Consider the following 21,789-nt stretch of genomic DNA (forward strand, 5'->3'; position numbering starts at 1 on the left):
TATCCTGGAACCAGCAGCCTGCCTCTTGCTGGAGAGCCACTCGCTGGGCTGGATGAAAGGCTATTGTATGACAGAACTTCCTTACAACCTTGGCTAGCTGTCATAAAGGAGCCATGGAAGTGTAGTTATTTTAATAACATCAGGCTGCTGGAAAACTTTACTTTAAGTACTTGAAATACTGTGTAATTACCCAGATATAAGAGCGCTTCCATTGAGAGTGGAACAGTGAACACTGCACAAACAGCTATGTAGATATAGTCCTAAACAGTTTTTTGCATCTCAATATCAAAATGAAAATCTACAGTTGGTTTAGGGAAGATCTGTCATTCCTCATTTAGCTGGGTAGGCCATGGTTTCAGCACTGACTTTATGCCAACCAGGAATCATGTCTGCTGAAGAATTGGACTCTGCGTTGAGACAAATTACATCCATCCCTTTCGGATGCAGCAGGTTACAGATCGCAGATCCCTCCCTCCCCTCCCCCTCCCTCCCCTCCCCCTTCCTCCCTCCCCTCCCCTCCCTCCCTCGTTCTCAGGGTTTGGAGTAGCAAGGCTGAATGGCTATTTTCTGCCACTTGCCACTTGTTTGGCTTTGCATCCCACTGCTGCCACGAGGACGCACAAATATACCGCTGTGGTCTTCTGCTGTGAATATGTGTGTGATCAGGGTGTGCCAGGCATCACTCCACCCTACTGCCCCACCTCTCTCTCCCTATCCCACTCTCTGAGACCCCAGTCAGACCAGGGTGCATTAGGGCCTTTGGCTTACTTGCTTTTGGTTCGCTGCTACACTTTCATGTGCCTTGGGTGCTTTGTCATAATTTCCACACTGATATAAGAAGTCCTGGTCTGTAGCCTATAAATGGCAACTTCTAGTTGGCATATGGTGGATCAATTTGGCGTTCTTTCTCTCTTTCATGGTTTTGGTGATTACACGATGCTGTGGCCAAGCAGATGGTCTGATTTAATTCCTTTTTTTCTTTTTTTGTGCTCCTTTTGTCTCTGGGTGTGGCCTGGACATTGCTGGGTGAGGATAGCCAGGACAGATTGAGTTTCCTTGTCTTGCCCTTTAAGCCTTGAGTGTTGAGATGCTTTGACTTTCGGGAGAGCAAGAGTAACAAACAAGTTGCTACCATGTCTTTGTGTTGCCCCATTCCTTACCTTGCCATACAGAAATAGAGATGGGAGTTTTACTGGCTTTCCTTTGTCTCTGTTGGGATCCTCCTAGTTCTCCATGCACCAGCTTGCAGGTCTATTCATATTGTGATTGGCCCTTTCAAATTAATTTGACCTGTTCAACTTCATAATGGAGGAATGCTCGTGGCCACGTTGTGTTTGTGTGTGACAGCTTATCATTTGGCACATTTCCTAGCAGGGGACCTCCCTCCCACCACCCCTGCTCCTCCCCTACTAGCCCTCCTCTACTAACCCCCAACCCCCTCTCAGGCTAGATTAGCCCCCCCACCCCTAGCCCAACCCCTCTCAGGCCAGGGTAATTGTGTGATGCTTGTCTTTTGTCTGGCTCATGTTGAGCGGCCAGGCTGTTTTCACAAAGCGCAGACATCTGCTGTGGTCGTGGTGCCCTGCACATTTCAACAATGACGACATGTCCCATGTCCTAACTTCCCTCCCATGATTCCCGTAAGTGGCGTGAACCTAGTGGCTGGGTAGGGATGGATTTGGGCTAAACTGGGCTCAGGCTGGCTAGGTTAGTGCTTAGGCTGGCTGGGTTAGTGCTGGGTTGCGGCTGCCCGTCCTTGGACCGGGTCTTGGCCCAGAACACTGATGGTGTGGAACCCAGATCTCTATGAGCTAGCCTGGCAGGATGCAGCGTCAACTTTTTACTGTGGCCTGGCGTGCATTTATCTGTCTCTCCTTCTCACGGCAGTCTGCTAAGCTAGCAGTCAAGTCAATCAGTGCACAAAGCACATCAGCAGTGGTTCAGCCTTTTGTGATTATGCAAGTTATGTTGCTCTCCCTAAGGATCCCTGTTACATAGGGTATGTTATAAATCTGATCGTAAATAAGATTTCATAGATTCTAGTTTTTCATAGATGTAATCTCCAAGGTCTAAATCATTTTAAGCCAACATAATGTACCTAATGTAAACCTATTGTCTGACTAAAATATGTTGAGCTGCTGTGGGTCTTGGGCTTTGATTGTGGCGTGTGAAAGATCTTAATGGTCATGTAATTGGTTAATAACATTTCTCACATCGTTGAGACTAGAGAATACCCACAATCCCCCTTGGGGTGGTGAGGTCAGGACGTGCTACTAAAATTAGAATTATTGGGAGAAAGGCCATCTTGATGACTACATTCAAAATTACCTCTAGCACTAGCCTATATGTTTGGGTTCATATGGCTGTCAATGTAATCATTAGTGACTTTTCAAGGATATTGTAGACCATGAATATAATTATAAATTCTATGTAGTTGACAGCCTGTGTTTTTGTTACTGTCAACCATTGGGACCAGGGATGGATGCGGAGTATAACACATTTGACATTAACCATATGAATTTTGAGTTTGGACCTGGAGTCTCCTCCGGTTTAGTTCATTGCCATAGTGGAGAGGAGACATGTCAGAGCTACCTTGCCTTTTAACAAGAAACCATTGCGATATTTTCTTGATATATGAAGGTGATGTGGGGGGCAGGCAAAAGGGAAACTACATGCAACAGTTCCTCCACAATCAGGGCTATTATTAGTGGTGGCTCTGGAAAATTCCTGAGTAATGTAGAAAAGTACAGACTGAGAGGAAAATGGGAGCTGGGAGAGCTTGCAGGCTTGCCAGGCTAATTCGGAGTCTGGTGGGCTGGTTAGGGAGAGTTTGGAACACTGCTACTATAACACAACTGTAGAATAGAGAACTGTTTAAATGACAAGTGTGATCCGTAAAGAACTATGGCCTCAACCAATAGGGAAGCTCCTACATTGGTCTCACCCAATAGGGTGGAGACAAACATGGCCTCACCAAATTTCAAGTGTAGACCATCGTAACACCCAGTCAGCCGTCATCAAATCTGTGTAGTGTTGCTTGCTTGCCAGACTGTGCCACCCCTACGCACGAACGCACGCACACACACGCACCCCACCACACACTCTTGATACTTCAGCATCAGAGCTGGACAATGACAATCCCATCATTGTTACGGGGAGTCCAATGAGTATGCTATACTGTCCCACTTTCCCATTGTGTCACTGTCCTGGTATGTATGTACAATGGCTGAGGTTCATTATACCCCATTCATTTAGACCAGCTTCCCTTTTATGATATTGAGGATAATACCATTTAGGCTTATGCAAAATGGATCATTCAAGTTTCATTGCCTCTCAATGGAAGCTTTGCTTGTGACTGATTTCCACTAAACTCTGTCTGCTTAATAGGATTGCTGTCATTAAGCAAAGATAATCAAAATGTCTTGCTTGGCTCCTTGTCAATTTTCCACACATACCACTTACTGTGGCTGAAAGCATCCAGCATTTCACTCACAGAAGATCTTTGTTTTTTAATCAGAGTTTAGTTTGGGTGATCCTGCTGTAAACACATTAATCAATCGGACACTGCTAACTAAGCAGAGCAAAGTGACTAAATTCAACCTAGTCAATATGACAGGGCCAATACCATACATGTAGCGAAGTGAGCAAATGCATGATGATGCTCCATGATATCCAAACATCAGATTTCTCCACAGATGCGATGCAACCTAGATTCAGACCTAGATCTGGGATGCAACGTGTCATTGATCAGTAAGCACGTGGCCGGGCCCACAGTTTGTCAGTCATCTATATATTCACTGTATGTTCACTACATGCCACAAAGTATGTGGACACCTGCTCGGCCATTGAAACCTGTTTCATGAAGCTTCCGATGAACAGTTCTTGTGCTGACGTTGCTTCCAGTGGTAGTTTGGGAATCGGTGGTGGGTGTTGCAACCGAGGACACTCAATTTTTACGTACTACGCACTTCAGCACTCGGCGGTCCCGTTCTGAGCGCTTGTGTGGCCTACCACTTCGTGGCTGAGCCGTTGCTGCTCCTAGACGTTTCCACTTCACAATAACAGCACTTAGAGTTGCCCATGGCAGCTCTAGCAGGGCAGATGGATAATAATCCAAAAACACAGTACCGTTTTAGACAACTACTCATTAATTTTCTTAATTTAATATTTTCTACATTGTAGAATAGTACTGTATACATGAACTATGAAACAACACATGGAATAATGTAGTAACCACAAAAGTGTTAAAAAAAAAATCAAAATGTATTTTAGATTCTTCAGAGTAGTCACCCTTTGCCTTGGTGACAGCTTTGCACACTCTTGGCATTCTCTCAACCAGCTTTATGGGGAATGCTTTTTCTTGAAGGAGTTCCCACATATGCTGAGCACCAGCAAAGCACCATCACATCTCCATGCTTCACTGTGGGAACCACACATGCAGAGATCATCCATTCACATATTCTGAGTGTCACAAAGACAGGGGTTGGAACCAAAAATCTAGTTTCTACTCATCAAACCAAAGGACAGATTTCCACTGGTCTAATGTCCATTGCTTGCGTTTTTTTGCCCAAGCAACTGTTCTTATTATTGGTGGCCTTGCAGCAATTCGACTATGTCATGTCTTTGGGATCATTAAAACTGAGAACTGTTAGTTTATCAAATCAATTCTCTGTAATTATTATTACGTGATTATTCATCATGTAAATGTCATTAACTAGGAAGTCGGGGCACCAAGGAAAATATTCAGATTACAGAGTTATAATTCTCCTAATAACTTTCAGATATTTTAATATCTGATCAATTAGTGTTCTAATTAATGAATTATTCTTTACATCACGTTAGTCTCAGTCCAAATGTTGTAAATTGTTGGATATCTGCATGAACCCAGTCTTCACTAATTTATCCATACATCAATTGTCTCAGTCATTTATTTATTAACCAACTAAATAATCACAGAAATGCACACACAAACAAACAAAGTAGATATGGTTACAAGGAAATGATAGGGGATGTGCCCTAGTGGGCTAAACTGGTATCACCGCTTGGTAGACAAAGGGACTGACAAGGGCGCGAAAGATAAAAATCAAATCAAATTTTATTTGTCACATACACATGGTTAGCAGATGTTAATACGAGTGTAGCGAAATGCTTGTGCTTCTAGTTCCGACAATGCAGTAATAACCAACAAGTAATCTAGCTAACAATTCCAAAACTACTACCTTATAGACACAAGTGTAAGGGGATAAAGAATATGTACATAAAGATATATGAATGAGTGATGGTACAGAGCGGCATAGGCAAGATACAGTAGATGGTATTGAGTGCAGTATATACATATGAGATGAGTATGTAATCAAAGTGGCATAGTTAAAGTGGCTAGTGATACATGTATTACATAAAGATGCAGTAGAGGATATAGAGTACAGTATATACATATACATATGAGATGAATAATGTAGGGTATGTAAACATTATATTAGGTAGCATTGTTTAAAGTGGCTAGTGATATATTTTACATCATTTCCCATCAATTCCCATTATTAAAGTGGCTGGAGTTGAGTCAGTGTGTTGGCAGCAGCCACTCAATGTTAGTGGTAGCTGTTTAACAGTCTGATGGCCTTGAGATAGAAGCTGTTTTTCAGTCTCTCGGTCCCAGCTTTGATGCACCTGTACTGACCTCGCCTTCTGGATGATAGCGGGGTGAACAGGCAGTGGCTCGGGTGGTTGTTGTCCTTGATGATCTTTATGGCCTTCCTATGACATCGGGTGGTGTAGGTGTCCTGGAGGGCAGGTAGTTTGCCCCCGGTGATGCGTTGTGCAGACCTCACTACCCTCTGGAGAGGCTTACGGTTGTGGGCGGAGCAGTTGCCGTACCAGGCGGTGATGCAGCCCGACAGGATGCTCTCGATTGTGCATCCTGTAGAAGTTTGTGAGTGCTTTTGGTGACAAGCCAAATTTCTTCAGCCTCCAAGGCCTGCAGCCTTGCGAGGGTTGACACGTTTCAATGTTTTCCTCACGTCGGCTGCAGTGAAGGAGAGTCCGCATGTTTTAGTTGTGGGCCGTGTCAGTGGCACTGTATTGTCCTCAAAGCGGGCAAAAAAGTTATTTAGTCGGCCTGGCGGCAAGACATCCTGGTCCGTGACGGGGCTGGTTTTCTTTTTGTAATCCGTGATTGACTGTAGACCCTGCCACATACCTCTTGTGTCTGAGCCGTTGAATTGAGATTCTACTTTGTCTCTACTGACGCTTATACTGACACTACAAAGTTGATAATTATAACCGTTGAAATGCTAATCCTTGCACATGAACACTCACTCATTCGAGAATAATTGCAATCAATATATATATATATATATATATATATATATATATATATATATATATATATATATATATATATATATATATATATATATATATACGCTCAGTGTGTCATCGTGATCTCTGTTGGAAGTTCATCCGCCCCACTCTCTGCGTCTCTGAGTCTTTGGTTGAGTGGCTACTTCAGAGTAATTTCATTCAGAAATGTTGTTATAGAATAGATGTTTCGGCTGTTGTCGGCCTTCACATTCAATGGTATAGAATTCATAGCTGCAGACTAGCAATTAGTATCAAAGATTTGCTCTTATTCTGTCTGATCGATAGTCTGAGTTTAACCATGTGGAATATTTAAAAGATTCAGCAATCTACTCAAACCTTAGCTCCCTCTGTGAGGAGGTACTGGGCTGGTCACAAACCTTAGCCCCCTCATGGTAAGCTGCTCTGAAAGGAAATCCTTCAGGTGGGGGTTACATTTGTAACAGTAGAAGGGGCTGTCCCATGATGCCAGGTCAATGTCTGTGCTCATGGGGCGGACCTATGTCCTAGTTAAACTCCAAAGGGAATTGGAGTTTATTTCATTAAACAGTTTATAATCACATTACATAATTGACTAATTCATTTTATACAACAATTAGATGCAAGCCTCACAACCGAGACTCTTGTATAAACAGTGTTATGGTAATGTGGCTGTATTGGCTCATGAATTTCACAAACATTAAACGAAATGGACCGGTCGTAGCTTGATTCTTCAACGACCGTGTACACACTTCAAAACATAGGCATTGTTCACTTCTCAAGTTCTGTGATGTGGAAGAGGTTCCTTTGTTCTCCTGTGAAACTCACTTTCTCTATACTGTCTGGCCATGAGGAGAGAAACTCCTCTAGGCATTTATGACCCGCCTAACAGATCCTGGGTGTAGGGAGAAGAGGTGGTGAGAGAGAGGGATGGTGCAGAGAAAGGGGGATGGTGCTCGCTGTACCCAAAGAGGGCCACGTCATGACAACCATGAAGGCCTGCTTAAACGCAGTTTCCTCTGAACAGTTGATGTTGAGTTGTCTGTTACTTGAACTCTAGCATTTATTTGGGCTGCACTCTGAGGCTGGTAAATCTGCTGCAGAGGTTAAGTTCCAGAGGTAACTCTGGGTCATCCTTTCTTGTGGCGGCCCTCATGAGAGCCAGTTTCATCATAGTGCTTGATGGTTTTTGCGACTGCACTTGGAGAAACTTTCAAAATCTTAGATTCCTTAGATTGACTGACCTTCATGTCTTAAAGTAATGATGGACTGTCATTTCTCTTTGCTTATTTGAGCTGTTCTTGCAATAATATGGACTTTTTACCAAATAGGGCTATCTTCTGTATACCACCCCTACCTTGTCACAACACAACTGATTGACTCAAACGCATTAAGAAGGAAATTAATTCCACAAATGATCTTTTAACAAGCCATACCTGTTCATTGAAATTCATTCCAGTTGACTACCTTATGAAGCTAGTTGAGAGAATGCCAATAGTGTGCAAAGCTGTCATGTGTTTTTTCATAGTTTTGATGTCTTCACTATTATTCAACAGCGAAGAAAATAGTACAAATAAAGAAAAACACGTGTGTGTGGTTGTGTGTGCTCACTGTCAGTGTAGCTATAAAGGGATAACAAGGCAATCTCGATTGTCTTGGGAACAAAGTTGAATACGTTGGATTCAACTATTAAACTTAACAAGCATGTAATTAGTGGAATCGGTGTTGGTGTATACAATAGAACAAGCTTGGGTGATAGAAAATATAGGGTTGGATGTGTTGTTTAAGTTGCCTGGAGATGATGGACCTGTGATGCAATTGAATATCCAATGTGTTTGTGGACTATGAATTAATGTGAATATCCTTGTTGTGTTGCAGCTATGCCCTGGCAGACGAGGCCTACCGTTCTCTGAGGGACCAGGATAAAGACCAGTGTATCCTCATCACAGGAGAGAGTGGAGCTGGAAAGACCGGTGAGCCCAGTCCTGTATCAAACATGCTTTTATGGGCTAATTTTGAGAGGAATTAGTTCAAGTTAACTAACTGTATAAGTTACATTTTGTGGGCGGAGTCACAGAACCACTAAGCATGGTCAAATGTTTGTTCTTCCGCCTTTAATTGCAGTACATGAATGAATCAGTTGTATTGTAACACTTTTTTACAAAAAATAATACCAATACATCAACATTTACAGTGCCTTCAGGAAGTATTCACACCTTGTCTTTTTTCTACATTTTACATCTTGCGTTACAGCCTAAGTTGAAAAGGGATCACATATTTTTTCTTGTCACTGGCCTACACACAATACCCCATAATGTTAGTGCAATTATGTTTTTCGAAATGTTTACAAATGAATTAGAAATTAAAAGCTGAAATGCCTTGAGTCAATAAGTATTCAATCCCTTTGTTATGTCAAGCATAAATAAGTTCAGGAGTAAAACTGTGCATAAGTCAGATAATACCAATCTGATTCCACACTCCAAGACTGCTTCCATCACGTGGACTGGGATACGTTTCGTATTGCGTCAGACAACAACATTGACGAACAACATTGACGAACATTGACGAATACGCTGATTCGGTGAGCGAGTTCATTAGAACGTGTGTTGAAGATATCGTTCCCATAGCAACGATTAAAACATTCCCAAACCAGAAACCGTGGATTGATGGCAGCATTCGCGTGAAACTGAAAGCTCGAACCACTGCTTTTAATCAGGGCAAGGTGACCGGAAACATGACCGAATACAAACAGTGTAACTATTCCCTCCGCAAGGCAATCAAACAAGCTAAACGTCAGTATAGAGACAAAGTAGAATCTCAATTCAACGGCTCAGACACAAGAGGTATGTGGCAGGGTCTACAGTCAATCACGGATTACAAAAAGAAAACCAGCGCCGTCGCGGACCAGGATGTCCTGCTCCCAGACAGACTAAATAACTTTTTTGCCCGCTTTGAGGACAATATAGTGCCACTGACACGGCCTGCAACTAAAACATGCGCACTCTCCTTCACTGCAGGCGACGTGAGGAAAACATTTAAACGTGTCAACCCTCGCAAGGCTGCAGGCCCAGACGGCATCCCCAGCCGCGCCCTCAGAGCATGCGCAGACCAGCTGGCTGGTGTGTTTACGGACATATTCAATCAATCCCTATCCCAGTCTGTTGTTCCCACATGCTTCACGAGGGCCACCATTGTTCCTGTTCCCAAGAAAGCTAAGGTAACTGAGCTAAACGACTACCGCCTCATAGCACTCACTTCCGTCATCATGAAGTGCTTTGAGAGACTAGTCAAGGACCATATCACCTCCACCCAACCTGACACCCTAGACCCACTCCAATTTGCTTACCGCCCAAATAGGTCCACAGACGATGCAATCTCAACCACACTGCACACTGCCCTAACCCATCTGGACAAGAGGAATACCTATGTGAGAATGCTGTTCATCGACTACAGCTCGGCATTTAACACCATAGTGCCCTCCAAGCTCGTCATCAAGCTCGAGACCCTGGGTCTCGACCCCGCCCTGTGCAACTGGGTACTGGACTTCCTGACGGGCCGCCCCCCGGTGGTGAGGGTTGGCAACAACATCTCCACCCCGCTGATCCTCAACACTGGGGCCCCACAAGGGTGCGTTCTGAGCCCTCTCCTGTACTCCCTGTTCACCCACGACTGCGTGGCCACGCACGCCTCCAACTCAATCATCAAGTTTGCGGACGACACAACAGTGGTAGGCTTGATTACCAACAACGACGAGATGGCCTACAGGGAGGAGGTGAGGGCCCTCGGAGTGTGGTGTCAGGAAAATAACCTCACACTCAACGTCAACAAAACTAAGGAGATGATTGTGGACTTCAGGAAACAGCAGAGGGAACACCCCCCTATCCACGGAACAGTAGTGGAGAGGGTAGTAAGTTTTAAGTTCCTCGGCGTACACATCACAGACAAACTGAATTGGTCCACCCACACAGACAGCATCGTGAAGAAGGCGCAGCAGCGCCTCTTCAACCTCAGGAGGCTGAAGAAATTCGGCTTGTCACCAAAAGCACTCACAAACTTCTACAGATGCACAATCGAGAGCATCCTGTCGGGCTGTATCACCGCCTGGTACGGAAACTGCTCCGCCCACAACCGTAAGGCTCTCCAGAGGGTAGTGAGGTCTGCACAACGCATCACCGGGGGCAAACTACCTGCCCTCCAGGACACCTACACCACCCGATGTCACAGGAAGGCCATAAAGATCATCAAGGACAACAACCACCCGAGCCACTGCCTGTTCACCCCGCTAGTAGTAGTTTTGTAATTGTTAGCTAGATTACTTGTTGGTTATTACAGCATTGTCGGAACTAGAAGCACAAGCATTTTGCTACACTCGCATTAACATCTGCTAACCATGTGTATGTGACAAATAAAATTTGATTTGATTTGATATTAAGTTGCAAAGACCAGGGAGGTTTTCAAATGCCTCACAAAGAAGGACACCAATTAGTAGATGGGTGAAAAAAATGAAAAGCAGACATTGAATATCCCTTCGAGCATGGTGAAGTTACTCTTTACACTTTGGCTGTTGTATCAATACACCCAGTCACTACAAAGTTGCCGCACAGGATGGAAACCACTCAGGGATTTCACCATGAAGCCAATGTTGCCTTTAAAACAGTTAGAGTTTAATGCCTGGGATAGGAGAAAACTAAGGATGGATCAACAACATTGTATTTACTCCACATTACTAACCTAAATGACAGAGTGAAAAGGAAGCCTGTGCAGAATAAATACATTCCAAATCATGCATCCTGTTTGCAATGAGGCACTAAAGTAATACTGCAAAGAAGGTGGCAAAGCAATTCAATTTTTGTCCTGAATACAGTGTTATGTTTGGGGCAAATCATATAAAACACATTACTGTGTACCACTATCCATATTTTCAAACAACATGGTGTTGGCTGCATCATGTCATGGGTATGCTTGTAATCATTAATGATTAAAAATACTTGAATGGAATGGGGCTAAGCACAGGCAAAATCCTAGAGGAAAACCTGGTTTAGTCTGCTTTTCACCAGACTGGGAGATGAAATCCCCTTTCAGCAGGAAAAATAACCTAACACTCGAGGCCAAATCTACACTGTAGTTGCTTACCAAGGTGACAGGGGCCTAATTACAGTGTTGACTTAAATCTGCTTGAAAATATACGGCTAGACTTGAAAATGGTTGTCTAGCAATGATTAACAACCCATTTGACAGCGCTTGAATATAATATAGTGGTTTTTATTTTGTGTTTTTTAAATGGTTAGTATTTGTACGACAATCAAGGTGTGTGAAGCTCTTAGAATCAGCTTTGATCTTTCTGGTTGAGTCTAAGATGTATTGACTCGGGTGTGAATAGTTATGTATGTTAGATTTCTGTGTTTCTTTTTTAAAAACATGTTATCACTTTGTCATTATGGGATATTATTTAATGTATGTTGAATTGACTGTAACAGCAAAATGTGTCATACTTCAAGGGGTATGAATACTTTCTGAAGCCATTTGTACAACTGTTGTGGATTCTTTTGAATGTACCACACAAGAGTTTACTGATCTTGAGACTGCTAGCTTAACCTTGTAGGCCTGTGTTCTGTTTGCATTGTTCTAGTACATTCTGTTCTGTCTGTAGAACAAACTGAGACTTGTAGCTGAGGGCAAATGGATAATAAGGGCAGGCAGTCAGCAGTAACCACAACAACATGTTGGATTTAGATCAGAGTTAGATAAACTTACCTTCTGCCAGACCAGAGCTGGGGCAAGATTTGTTATGGGAAAGCCAAAGTCATGTTTGTACCTGAAACAGTAGGTGTACATGCAGGCATGGCAAAACAACTGAGTGTAAAGACTAAAGGGGCTGACTAATGGAAACAAACGTTGACAATCAAATTAAAGTCAGACGAAACGCTAGGAACAAACCGTGACAGCTCTTAATTATTATTTTAATTTTGTCATGGTGTGTGCTGTCAGTGTTTAATCTTGGAAAGTGTTCTGTAGGGGAAGATTCGCTGTAAGAAATCACACATGGAATGGTATTTACTGCCTAGTTGTTAAACACTACTTTGGCAGAGAATGTTTTTTCTCCAGGTGATGGCCATATTGAATTGACGGAAGCGTCCCCCTGCTCCCTATATGGGATGATATCACTATCACATTGTGTCCTTCTCCTGATATCAGTTAAAATGACATTCTCTTTTGTTGGTGGTTTTGTGTTACTCTTTTACCAAAACTATCAAAAGGCAATTGACATTTACATTTTAGTCATTTAGCAGACTCTCTTTTCCAGAGCGACTTACAGTAGTGAGTGCATACGTTTTCATACTTTTGTTCCATACCCGTCCCCCATATGAATCGAATCCACAACCCTGGCATTGCAAGCGCAATGCGCTTCCAACTGAGCCACATGGGATCACTTCACATAACATTCACTTCACGTACTGTAACCTCACAACATTTTGCCCTGCTGTTACTCTCGAGTTTCCTACTTTTCTGCCTCTGACCTAAGGCTTTCTCATTTCCACTTTAATAACACAAGACTGTTGGAGGGACTTTCATTCAGAAGTACACTGGGTGGTGGCTTTGAAAATCTGCCGACACGATAAACCAGGACTTGGTATTTTAAAAGTTGCATACCCATTATCTTTTTGATGTTAGAAGATCCTTTGTGGTATCGGTTTGTGGTGGAATTAATAGATTTCTCAGAGGTTCTAACCATTCTATTATTAGAATTCTGGCTTTCCTTCTGCTGGCCTGGCACCACTCAGCTGGAGTCAAACTACAGTACACTTCCCTGCCAGGTGAAGTGGGCTACTGGGTGATTTACCAAGGTGGTGTCAATCTAGTTTACTCTCCACTTGGATTAGAATAAACTCCCTACACGTGGCCTTCATCTCAGAAATAAATTTATGTTAATGTCAGCAGATATCCCACAGCCCTGAAACCATTGTGGTTAACTGGTGCTTTGATTATAAGGCTTTGGCCTATCTGTCACTGCAATGTTGACATCCTCATTTATTTCATGCAAAACATTGTTAGTCAAGTGGTATTACATTGTTCAACATCATTAATTGGTCTCCTTAGCAATGACAGTGCTGACAGAGGTCAGAGTTCACTAAATATCTGATGGGGTGAGATGGTAAGATGGGTAAATAAGTGGATGACTGAATCACAATTGGTCACTATCTACGTATCAGAGGATATCTCTGACCTAGAGAGTGTATCAACATGTTTAGTTATACTAGGTCTAGTCTTTGATGTAGCATTGAATAGAGAGAGCCGTGACGACAAAGCTGTTATCGGACAATATACAGGTGACAATGCATGTGTAACGGATGTGAAATGGCTAGCTAGTTAGCGGTGTTCGCACTAAATAGCGTTTCAATCGGTGACGTCACTTGCTCTGAGACCTTGAAGTAGTGGTTCCCCTTGCTCTGCAAGGGCTGCGGCTTTTGTGGAGCGATGGGTAACGATGCTTCGAGGGTGACTGTTGACGTGTGCAGAGCGTCCCTGGTTCGCGCCCAGGTCGGGGCGAGGGGACGGGCGTAAAGTCTATACTGTTACACATGCTTCTGATTCCTGAGATATGGCTGAAGGATATTATTTTGGCATTGAGTCTTCAAAGGTCATGGTGGTTATAAATACTGCTGTTACAGATCAGAAACCTTTGAGATTACCGCACATGATAATGGTGATTTTTAGCTTATTCACTATAAGGTTTCTTACTGATATGATCCTCTAGATTTGCTTTAGGTTCTATGGTCCTTTAATTCAACTTTTGTGCTTTTTTCTTTGCTCCTCTCTCTACCCTCTCTCTCATTAATAGTATATGTGTTGTCATATAGGTCCTCTTAATAAGATTTTCTTATCTGCTTTTTGGCTCTCCTCTCAATACTTACTTCCTTCATCAGATCTATACTCTTAGTGTCAGTAATCCACCAGCGCCACTAGCCAGGTTCATTTGTGAGCTGAGAGAACCACTGTTGTCCACCACATCCTCTTCCTCTGTTTGATTGACAGGTCTCAAACTGTTTATGGGTCACAGCTAGACACAGTCATCTTATTGACTACTAATACTACAAACCATGACTGGACTTCATAAGACTAATACTACAAACCATGTAACTTCATCATGATGATTTCTATCAAGACCAGACAGAGGATGATTCAGGAACATTTCATAATCATATCAATGCACATAAACTTATAAATCCTTTGGATTTGAATCACAAGCTGGCCTAGGCTAAAGGCTAAATCTTGACATGGGAATTGATTCTGGGAAAAACCAAGGATTATCCGAACCGATTATTCATACATACAGGCCATTTTTAAAGAGCTGGTCTGGGTACCAACAAGTTCTCTCAACAAGTTCTCCTAATATAATGTGCTCACTGTCTAGTGCGATCGGGACTATTAATGGTGATAATTGCTGTAATAATCAATTATATAAAATGAACTGTAAGTTAACAAGGTGGTGGGTGGTGGTAGTTCTGGACCGTGTGAATCATGTTTTCTTCTCCAGGGAGGGGCCCAGACCCCATCCCTGTAGGGCCTCTGGAGTATGATGTAAGGGGGATTTTGGGGTGTGGAGGGAGAGACTGGTTAGGGCTGTTGTAAGGGGGATTTTGGGGTGTGCCTCAATTCAGCCATGTCTAGATTTAGACAGATTTTTGATAAAAGAACCTTGTCTATCTCTCTCTGAACATCCAGAGGCCAGTAAGCTGGTGATGTCATATGTGGCGGCGGTGTGTGGGAGGGGCCAGGAGGTGAACAAGGTGAAGGAGCAGCTGCTGCAGTCAAATCCCGTGCTGGAGGGTGAGTGTCTTAACCATACTCATTTTATCAACCCCACCCTTTTTCTCTTTCCCATGCTTTAGGTTCAGAGCCAGCAAGGCCAAGGCATCAGAGGGACACACCCACTTTAAGACTTTTATTTCTCTCTCCCCCTATATGTCTCTTTCTCACATGTCTGTCAACCCATAGAGCTTGAGTGCTTTTGTCAACAATTACAACGTTCAGTTTACTGTTCATTTCTAACCGGCCCCTATACGCCATTTTGAATATCTGTGATCCGGAGTTTACAACATGTAGATGTTTATTACAGTTTACATAACATGCATCATCTGTCCACTCTTCGTCTCTGCCCTTCACTACAACACACTATGATACACTTTCTAGAATTTCCCTACCTCCTTTCAAATATTCACTGATCCCCAGTCCAATACATCAGGAAGGAAAAAACCCTCTCCATACTTGGGTGCTGGCACAAAGACGGCAGTGTTTTTAATTTGGAGTCTGTAGACAGGAAATGCCCATGAAGGAGGAAGCCAGGATACTGATGCCCAGTACTGAGCTGCTACGCTATAGAGCCAGGCCCAGAACACATCTGTGAGAGTTTAACTGCTACAGGCTGTAATGGCCCTTGACGGGAGAGGGAGGAGGAGGAGGGGGGGGGGGGGGGGGGGGGGGGGGGGCACAAAGCAGATATCCTGCTACACAAGGCTCTAGTCTATCCCTCAGGCTTCCAAGGTACCTGATTTTTACACGGTAGTGTGTTGAATGACAAATGAATGCTGTTTAGTGTGAAATGTGGTTAAACTGGTTTTGGAGAGCAGTAGAAAACACAAATAATGCAGTTTTACTGTAGTTGGTGCTCCCACAAATATTAGCCTAGTTAAAATAGTGTGCTGAATATGCAAGCGAATGCTTTGTTCAGGGTTTTTTGTGTGTTTTTTTGGTAAATGGTCATTGTTTTAAGAAATGTGACTCGTAGCTCAGTTGGTTGAGCACAGTGCTTACTACACCAGGATAGTGGGTCCGATTCTGGGGACCACCCATACTTAAAATGTATGCATGCATGACTAAGTCGTTTTGGATAAAAGCGTGTGCTAAATGGAATATAATATTTATTATTATTAACTATAAAATACTTCAGGCTTATAATTGATGGTCTCTGGTAATTGTGTGTTATGCGTAGTGCACAGTTTACACACTGACCCACTGACTTAAATGTAGCGAGTCTGTGTTGAGCAGTAAGACCACCAATAACATAATGGGACTGAATGAAGTGTTGCATGATTGACCGATGAATGAGGACTAGGATAGGATTGGCTTTTGCTGGTGTGACACTTTCTAGAAATGGGTATACTAAACTGAAATATCAAGCCATCCGTATGCAAAGAGTTAGTGCTTATGATTTAGCAGAGAAAGTGGTGAGGTTGCTTCATTACTTTCCCTAATTTGAAGTTATACAATAGATATTTATCTACTGATTTGGAATGCCCTCTATCTAACCAATGTGTGTTCTTTTTTTTCAGCTTTCGGGAATGCTAAAACTGTGAGAAATGACAACTCATCCCGATTTGTAAGTATTCCCTTTCTCTCTCTTTGTTGTCCTGACACAAACAGTGAAGTTTGGCGGTGCTTTGATGGTCTCCTCCAATAGGAATCAGTGTCTGGTCTCCGCCAATAAGAATCCGTGTCTGATGGTCTCCTCCAATGAGGATCGGTGTCCTCAAACAAATTTTATTTGTCACATGCTTCGTAAACAACAGGTGTAGACTAACAGTTAAATGGTTACTTACAGGCCCTTCACAACAACAGGTGTAGACTAACAGTTAAATGGTTACTTACAGGCCCTTCACAACAACAGGTGTAGACTAACAGTTAAATGGTTACTTACAGGCCCTTCACAACAACAGGTGTAGACTAACAGTTAAATGGTTACTTACAGGCCCTTCACAACAACAGGTGTAGACTAACAGTTAAATGGTTACTTACAGGCCCTTCACAACAACAGGTGTAGACTAACAGTTAAATGGTTACTTACAGGCCCTTCACAACAACAGGTGTAGACTAACAGTTAAATGGTTACTCACAGGCCCTTCACAACAACAGGTGTAGACTAACAGTGAAATGGTTACTTACGGGCCCTTCACAACAATGCAGAGATAAGAGAGAGAGTCAAAAATATCTATTATAACACAAGGAATAAATACACAGTAACAATAACTTTGCTATATACACAGAGTACCAGTACTGAGTTAAGATAATTGAGGTAGATACATTATGCGGTCTAAGGCACTGCATTGCTGTGATAGAGGCGTCACTACAGACCATGGTTTGATTCCAGGCTGTATCACAACCGGCCGGGATTGGTAGTTCCATAGAGCGGTGCACAATTGGCCCAGCGCCATCTGGGTTAATGTTTGGCCGGGGTAGGACGTCATTTGTAAATAACAATTTGTTCTTCACTGACTTGCCTAGTTAAATAAAATATTAAACAAATAAATGTACATATAGGTAGGGATAAAGTGACTAGGCAACGGCACAGATAAACAGTAACAGCAGCATATGTGACGAGTTAAAAGAAAATTGTGCAAAAAGGGTCAATGCAGATATTCCGGGTAGTTTTTCATTTACTTAGTATATAGCATTCTTATTGCTTGGGGGTAGAAGCTGTTCAGGGTCCTGTTGGTTCCAGGCTTGCTGCTTCTGTACTGCTTGCCGTGCTGTGTTGACTAGGGCTGGGCGATATGACGATATATATCGTGTGATGACAGAAAAATGTCTATCGTTTCATATTATGCTCTATTGTTTATTTACAAATCACACTTTTTACGGCAATGTTGTTTGTCAATTGGACACATGCCATGTTGAAGGAAATTTGCAACACCAACAAACATGGAAGAGAGTGAATGTGACACAGAGCATGGAGACATGGAGCTCGTACCTAAGAGGGGCTATTTCGGTCGCATGGACGTGGTTTGCGTATGAAAAGTCTGAAACAGACCAGAAAACCGTCCTCTGCAAAATATGCCGCAGGTTTGTCCTGACAACAGGCTCAAACACCACTAACCTCTTTTACCAACTATGCAAGAATCATGTGAAACCGTACGGAGAGGGTCTACGGATGAGACCCAAGAAAGTACAGTTGAGTGCTCAAAACAAACCCCCAACTCAGACGTTGCAAGAGGCTTTTGCCCGTAGCACACCATATGGCAAGGAATCATGAAGATGGAAGGAGATAACAGCTGCTCTTACATCTTACATCTGCAAAGACATGGCCCCAATTTATAGTTGGTGCTAACACTCGACCCAAGGTACCAAATGCAAATTGATATGTGACACGTATTAATGCCAAATTTACATGTAAAACAGGAATGCCAAACAAAAAAATAAATATATATAAAACTACTCATCAAAAAAAGAAAAGTCCTCTCACTTTCAACTGTGTTTATTTTCTATTTTTTTTAAATATTTGTATGAATATAACAAGATTCAACAACTGAGACATAAACTGAACAAGTTCCACAGACATGTGACTAACATAAATTGAATAATGTGTCCCTGAACAAAGGGGGAGTCAAAATCAAAAGTAACAGTCAGTATCTGGTGTGGCCACCAGCTGCATTAAGCACTGCAGTGCATATCCTCCTCATGGACTGTGTCAGATTTGCCAGTTCTTGCTGTGAGATGTTACCCCAGTCTTCCACCAAGGCACCTGCAAGTTCCGAGACATTACTCGGGGAATGGCCCTAGCCCTCACCCTCCAATCCAACAGGTCCCAGACGTGCTCAATGGGATTGAGATTCGCTGGCCATGGCAGAACACTGCCATTCCCGTCTTGCAGGAAGTCACGCACAGAACAAGCAGTATGGCTAGTGGCATTGTCATGCTGGAGGGTGATGTCAGGATGAGCTTGCAGGAAGAGTACCACATGAGGGAGGAGGATGTCTTCCCTGTAGTTGAGATTGCCTGCAGTGACAAGCTCAGTCTGATGATGCTGTGACACACCGCCCCAGACCATGACGGACCCTCCACATCCAAATCGATCCCGCTCCAGAGTACAGGCCTCGGTGTAACGCTCATTCCTCCGACGATAAACACGAATCCGACCATCACCCCTGGTGAGACAAAACCACGACTCGTCAGTGAAGAACACTTTTTGCCAGTCCTGTCTGGTCCAGCGACGGTGGGTTTGTGCCCATAGGCGACGTTGTTGCCAGTGATGTCTGGTGAGGACCTGCCTTACAACAGGCCTACAAGCCCTCAGTCCAGCCTCTCTCAGCATATTGCGGACAGTCTGAGCACTGATGGAGGGATTGAGCGTTCCTGGTGTAACTCAGGCAGTTGTTGTTGCCATCCTGTACCTGTGATGTTCAGATGTACCGATCCTGTGCAGATGTTGTTACACGCGGTCTGCCACTGCGAGGATGAACAGCTGTCCATCCTCTCTCGCAGTACCGACATTGCAATTTAGTGCGCTGGCCACATCTGCAGTCCTCATGCCTCCTTGCGGCATGCCTAAGGCACGTTGACACAGATGAGCAGGGATCCTGGGCATCTTTCTATCAGTAGAAAGGCCTCTAGTGTCCTAAGTTTTCATAACTGTGACCTTAATTGCCTACCATCTGTAAGCTGTTAGTGTCTTAACGACCGTTCCACAGGTGCATGTTCATTAATTGTTTATGGTTCATTGAAAATGTGCACAAATTATCTAAATAAAAGGAGAAATAATCAAATGACTACCTTTTTTATTTGTGAGTATAATTCACAATGTAATAAGAACTAGGCCTTTACATGTGGTCATTTTATATAAACTATTTATTCATTGAATTTACAGAAAATGTGCTACATCGTGATATATATCGTTATCGGGATATGACATGACCTATTTTGGGATATGAGATTTTTGCCATATCGCCCAGCCCTAGTGTGGACCATGATATTTCCTTATTGATGTAGACACCAAGGGACTTGAAGCTCTTGACCTGTTCCACAGCAACCCGTCGATGTGGATGGGGGCTTGCTTGGCACCACGTTTCCTGTAGTCCATGATTGGCTCATTTTTGTCTTGCTGACGGTGAGGGAGAGGTTGTTGTCCTGGCACCACACTGTCAGGTCTCTGACTAAATCAAATTGTATTGGTAACGTACACATGGTTAGCAGATGTTATTGTAGCGAAATGCCTGTATGCTGTCTCATCGTCATCAGTGAAACTGCCTACCACCATCATGTCGTCTGCTAACTTAATGAAGGCATTGGAGTCGTGAGTGTGGCCTCACAGTCGTGGGTGAACAGGGAGTACAGGAGGGGACTAAGCACACATTCCTGAGGGGCCCCATGTTGAGGGTCAGCTTGGCGGATGTGTTGTTGCCTACCCTCACATAGGTGTTCCTGTTTTCCAGGTGGGAAAGGGCATTGTGGATTGCAATAGAGATTGTCGTCTTTGGATCTGTTAGGGCAATATGTGAATTGGAGTGTGTCTAACATTTCACTGCTACAGGTTACCTTGGTGTTATTGGGCACATGGACTATGGTGGTCTGCTTGAAACATGTCGGTATTATAGACTGGGTCAGGGAAAGGTTGAAAATATCAGTGAAGATGTTTGCCGCTGTTCAGCGCATGCTCAGATTATGCATCTTGGTGATCCTTCTGGCCCTGCGGCCTTGTTAACCTTTTTTACATTTCTTACTCACATCGGATACAGAGAGCGTGATCACAGTCGTCTTTAACAGCTGGTGCTCTCATGCGTGGTTCAGTGTTGCTAGCCTCGAAGCATGCATAGAAGGTATTTAGCTTGTCTGGAAGACTTGCGTCACTGGACAGCGCACGGATGGATTTCCCTTTGTAATCCGTGATAGTTTGCAAGCCCTGCCACATCCAACGAGTGTCAGAGCCGGTGTAGTAGGATTTGATCTTAGTCCTGTATTGATGCTTTGCCTGTGATGGTTCGTCGGAGGGTGTTGCGGGATTTCTTATAAGCTTCCGGATTAGTGTCCCGCTCATTGAAAGTGGCAGCTCTAGCCTTTAGCTCATTGCGGATGTTGCCTGTAATCCATGGCTTCTGGTTGGGATATGTACGTGCGGTTACTGTAGGGACAACATCGTTGATGCACTTATTAATGAATCCGATGACTGGTAAACTCCTCAGTGCCATCGGCTGAATCCCGGAACATGTTCCAGTCTGTGCTAGTGAAACAGTCCTGTAGCTTAGCATCCGCTTCATCGGACCACCTCCGTATTGAGCAAGTCACTGGTACTTCCTGTTTGACTTTTTGTTTGTAAGCAGGAATCAGGAGGATCGAGCTATGGTCAGATTTGCCAGGGTGAGGGAGAGCTTTACTGTAGGTGATCTAGAGTTTTTTTAAATTTATTTTTTTACCTCTAGTTGCATAGGTGACATGCTGGTATAAATGAGGTAAAATAGGTTTCAGTTTTCCTTTATTAAAGTCACCTCTGGGTGAGCGTTTCTTTGTTTGCTTATGGCCTTATATAGCCCATTTAATGTGGCCAGCATCGGTTTGTGATGGTAAATAGACAGCTACCAAATATATAGATGAAAACTCTCTTAGTAGATGGTGTGATCTACAGCGTATCATGAGGTATTCTATCACAGGTGAGCAGAACCTCAAGACTTAATATTGGAGATTGCG

The 21,789-nt window shown here is 43.3% G+C and overlaps 1 protein-coding gene across 7 annotated transcripts in view; it reads left to right on the plus strand.

Moving 5' to 3' along the window:
- The window catches only part of LOC110501792 (unconventional myosin-Ib), a 169,164-nt gene that overhangs the window by 99,562 nt on the left and 47,813 nt on the right, over positions 1 to 21,789 (plus strand). For all 7 annotated transcript variants that reach the window (XM_021579618.2, XM_021579620.2, XM_036959173.1 and 4 more), the window contains 3 exons: positions 8,215 to 8,309; positions 15,061 to 15,165; positions 16,668 to 16,714. In XM_021579618.2, the coding sequence (XP_021435293.1) occupies positions 8,215 to 8,309; positions 15,061 to 15,165; positions 16,668 to 16,714 (247 nt within the window). The remainder of the gene's footprint in view (positions 1 to 8,214; positions 8,310 to 15,060; positions 15,166 to 16,667; positions 16,715 to 21,789) is intronic.

Source organism: Oncorhynchus mykiss, chromosome 22 (assembly GCF_013265735.2).
Source record: "Oncorhynchus mykiss isolate Arlee chromosome 22, USDA_OmykA_1.1, whole genome shotgun sequence".
Taxonomy (NCBI): domain Eukaryota; kingdom Metazoa; phylum Chordata; class Actinopteri; order Salmoniformes; family Salmonidae; genus Oncorhynchus; species Oncorhynchus mykiss.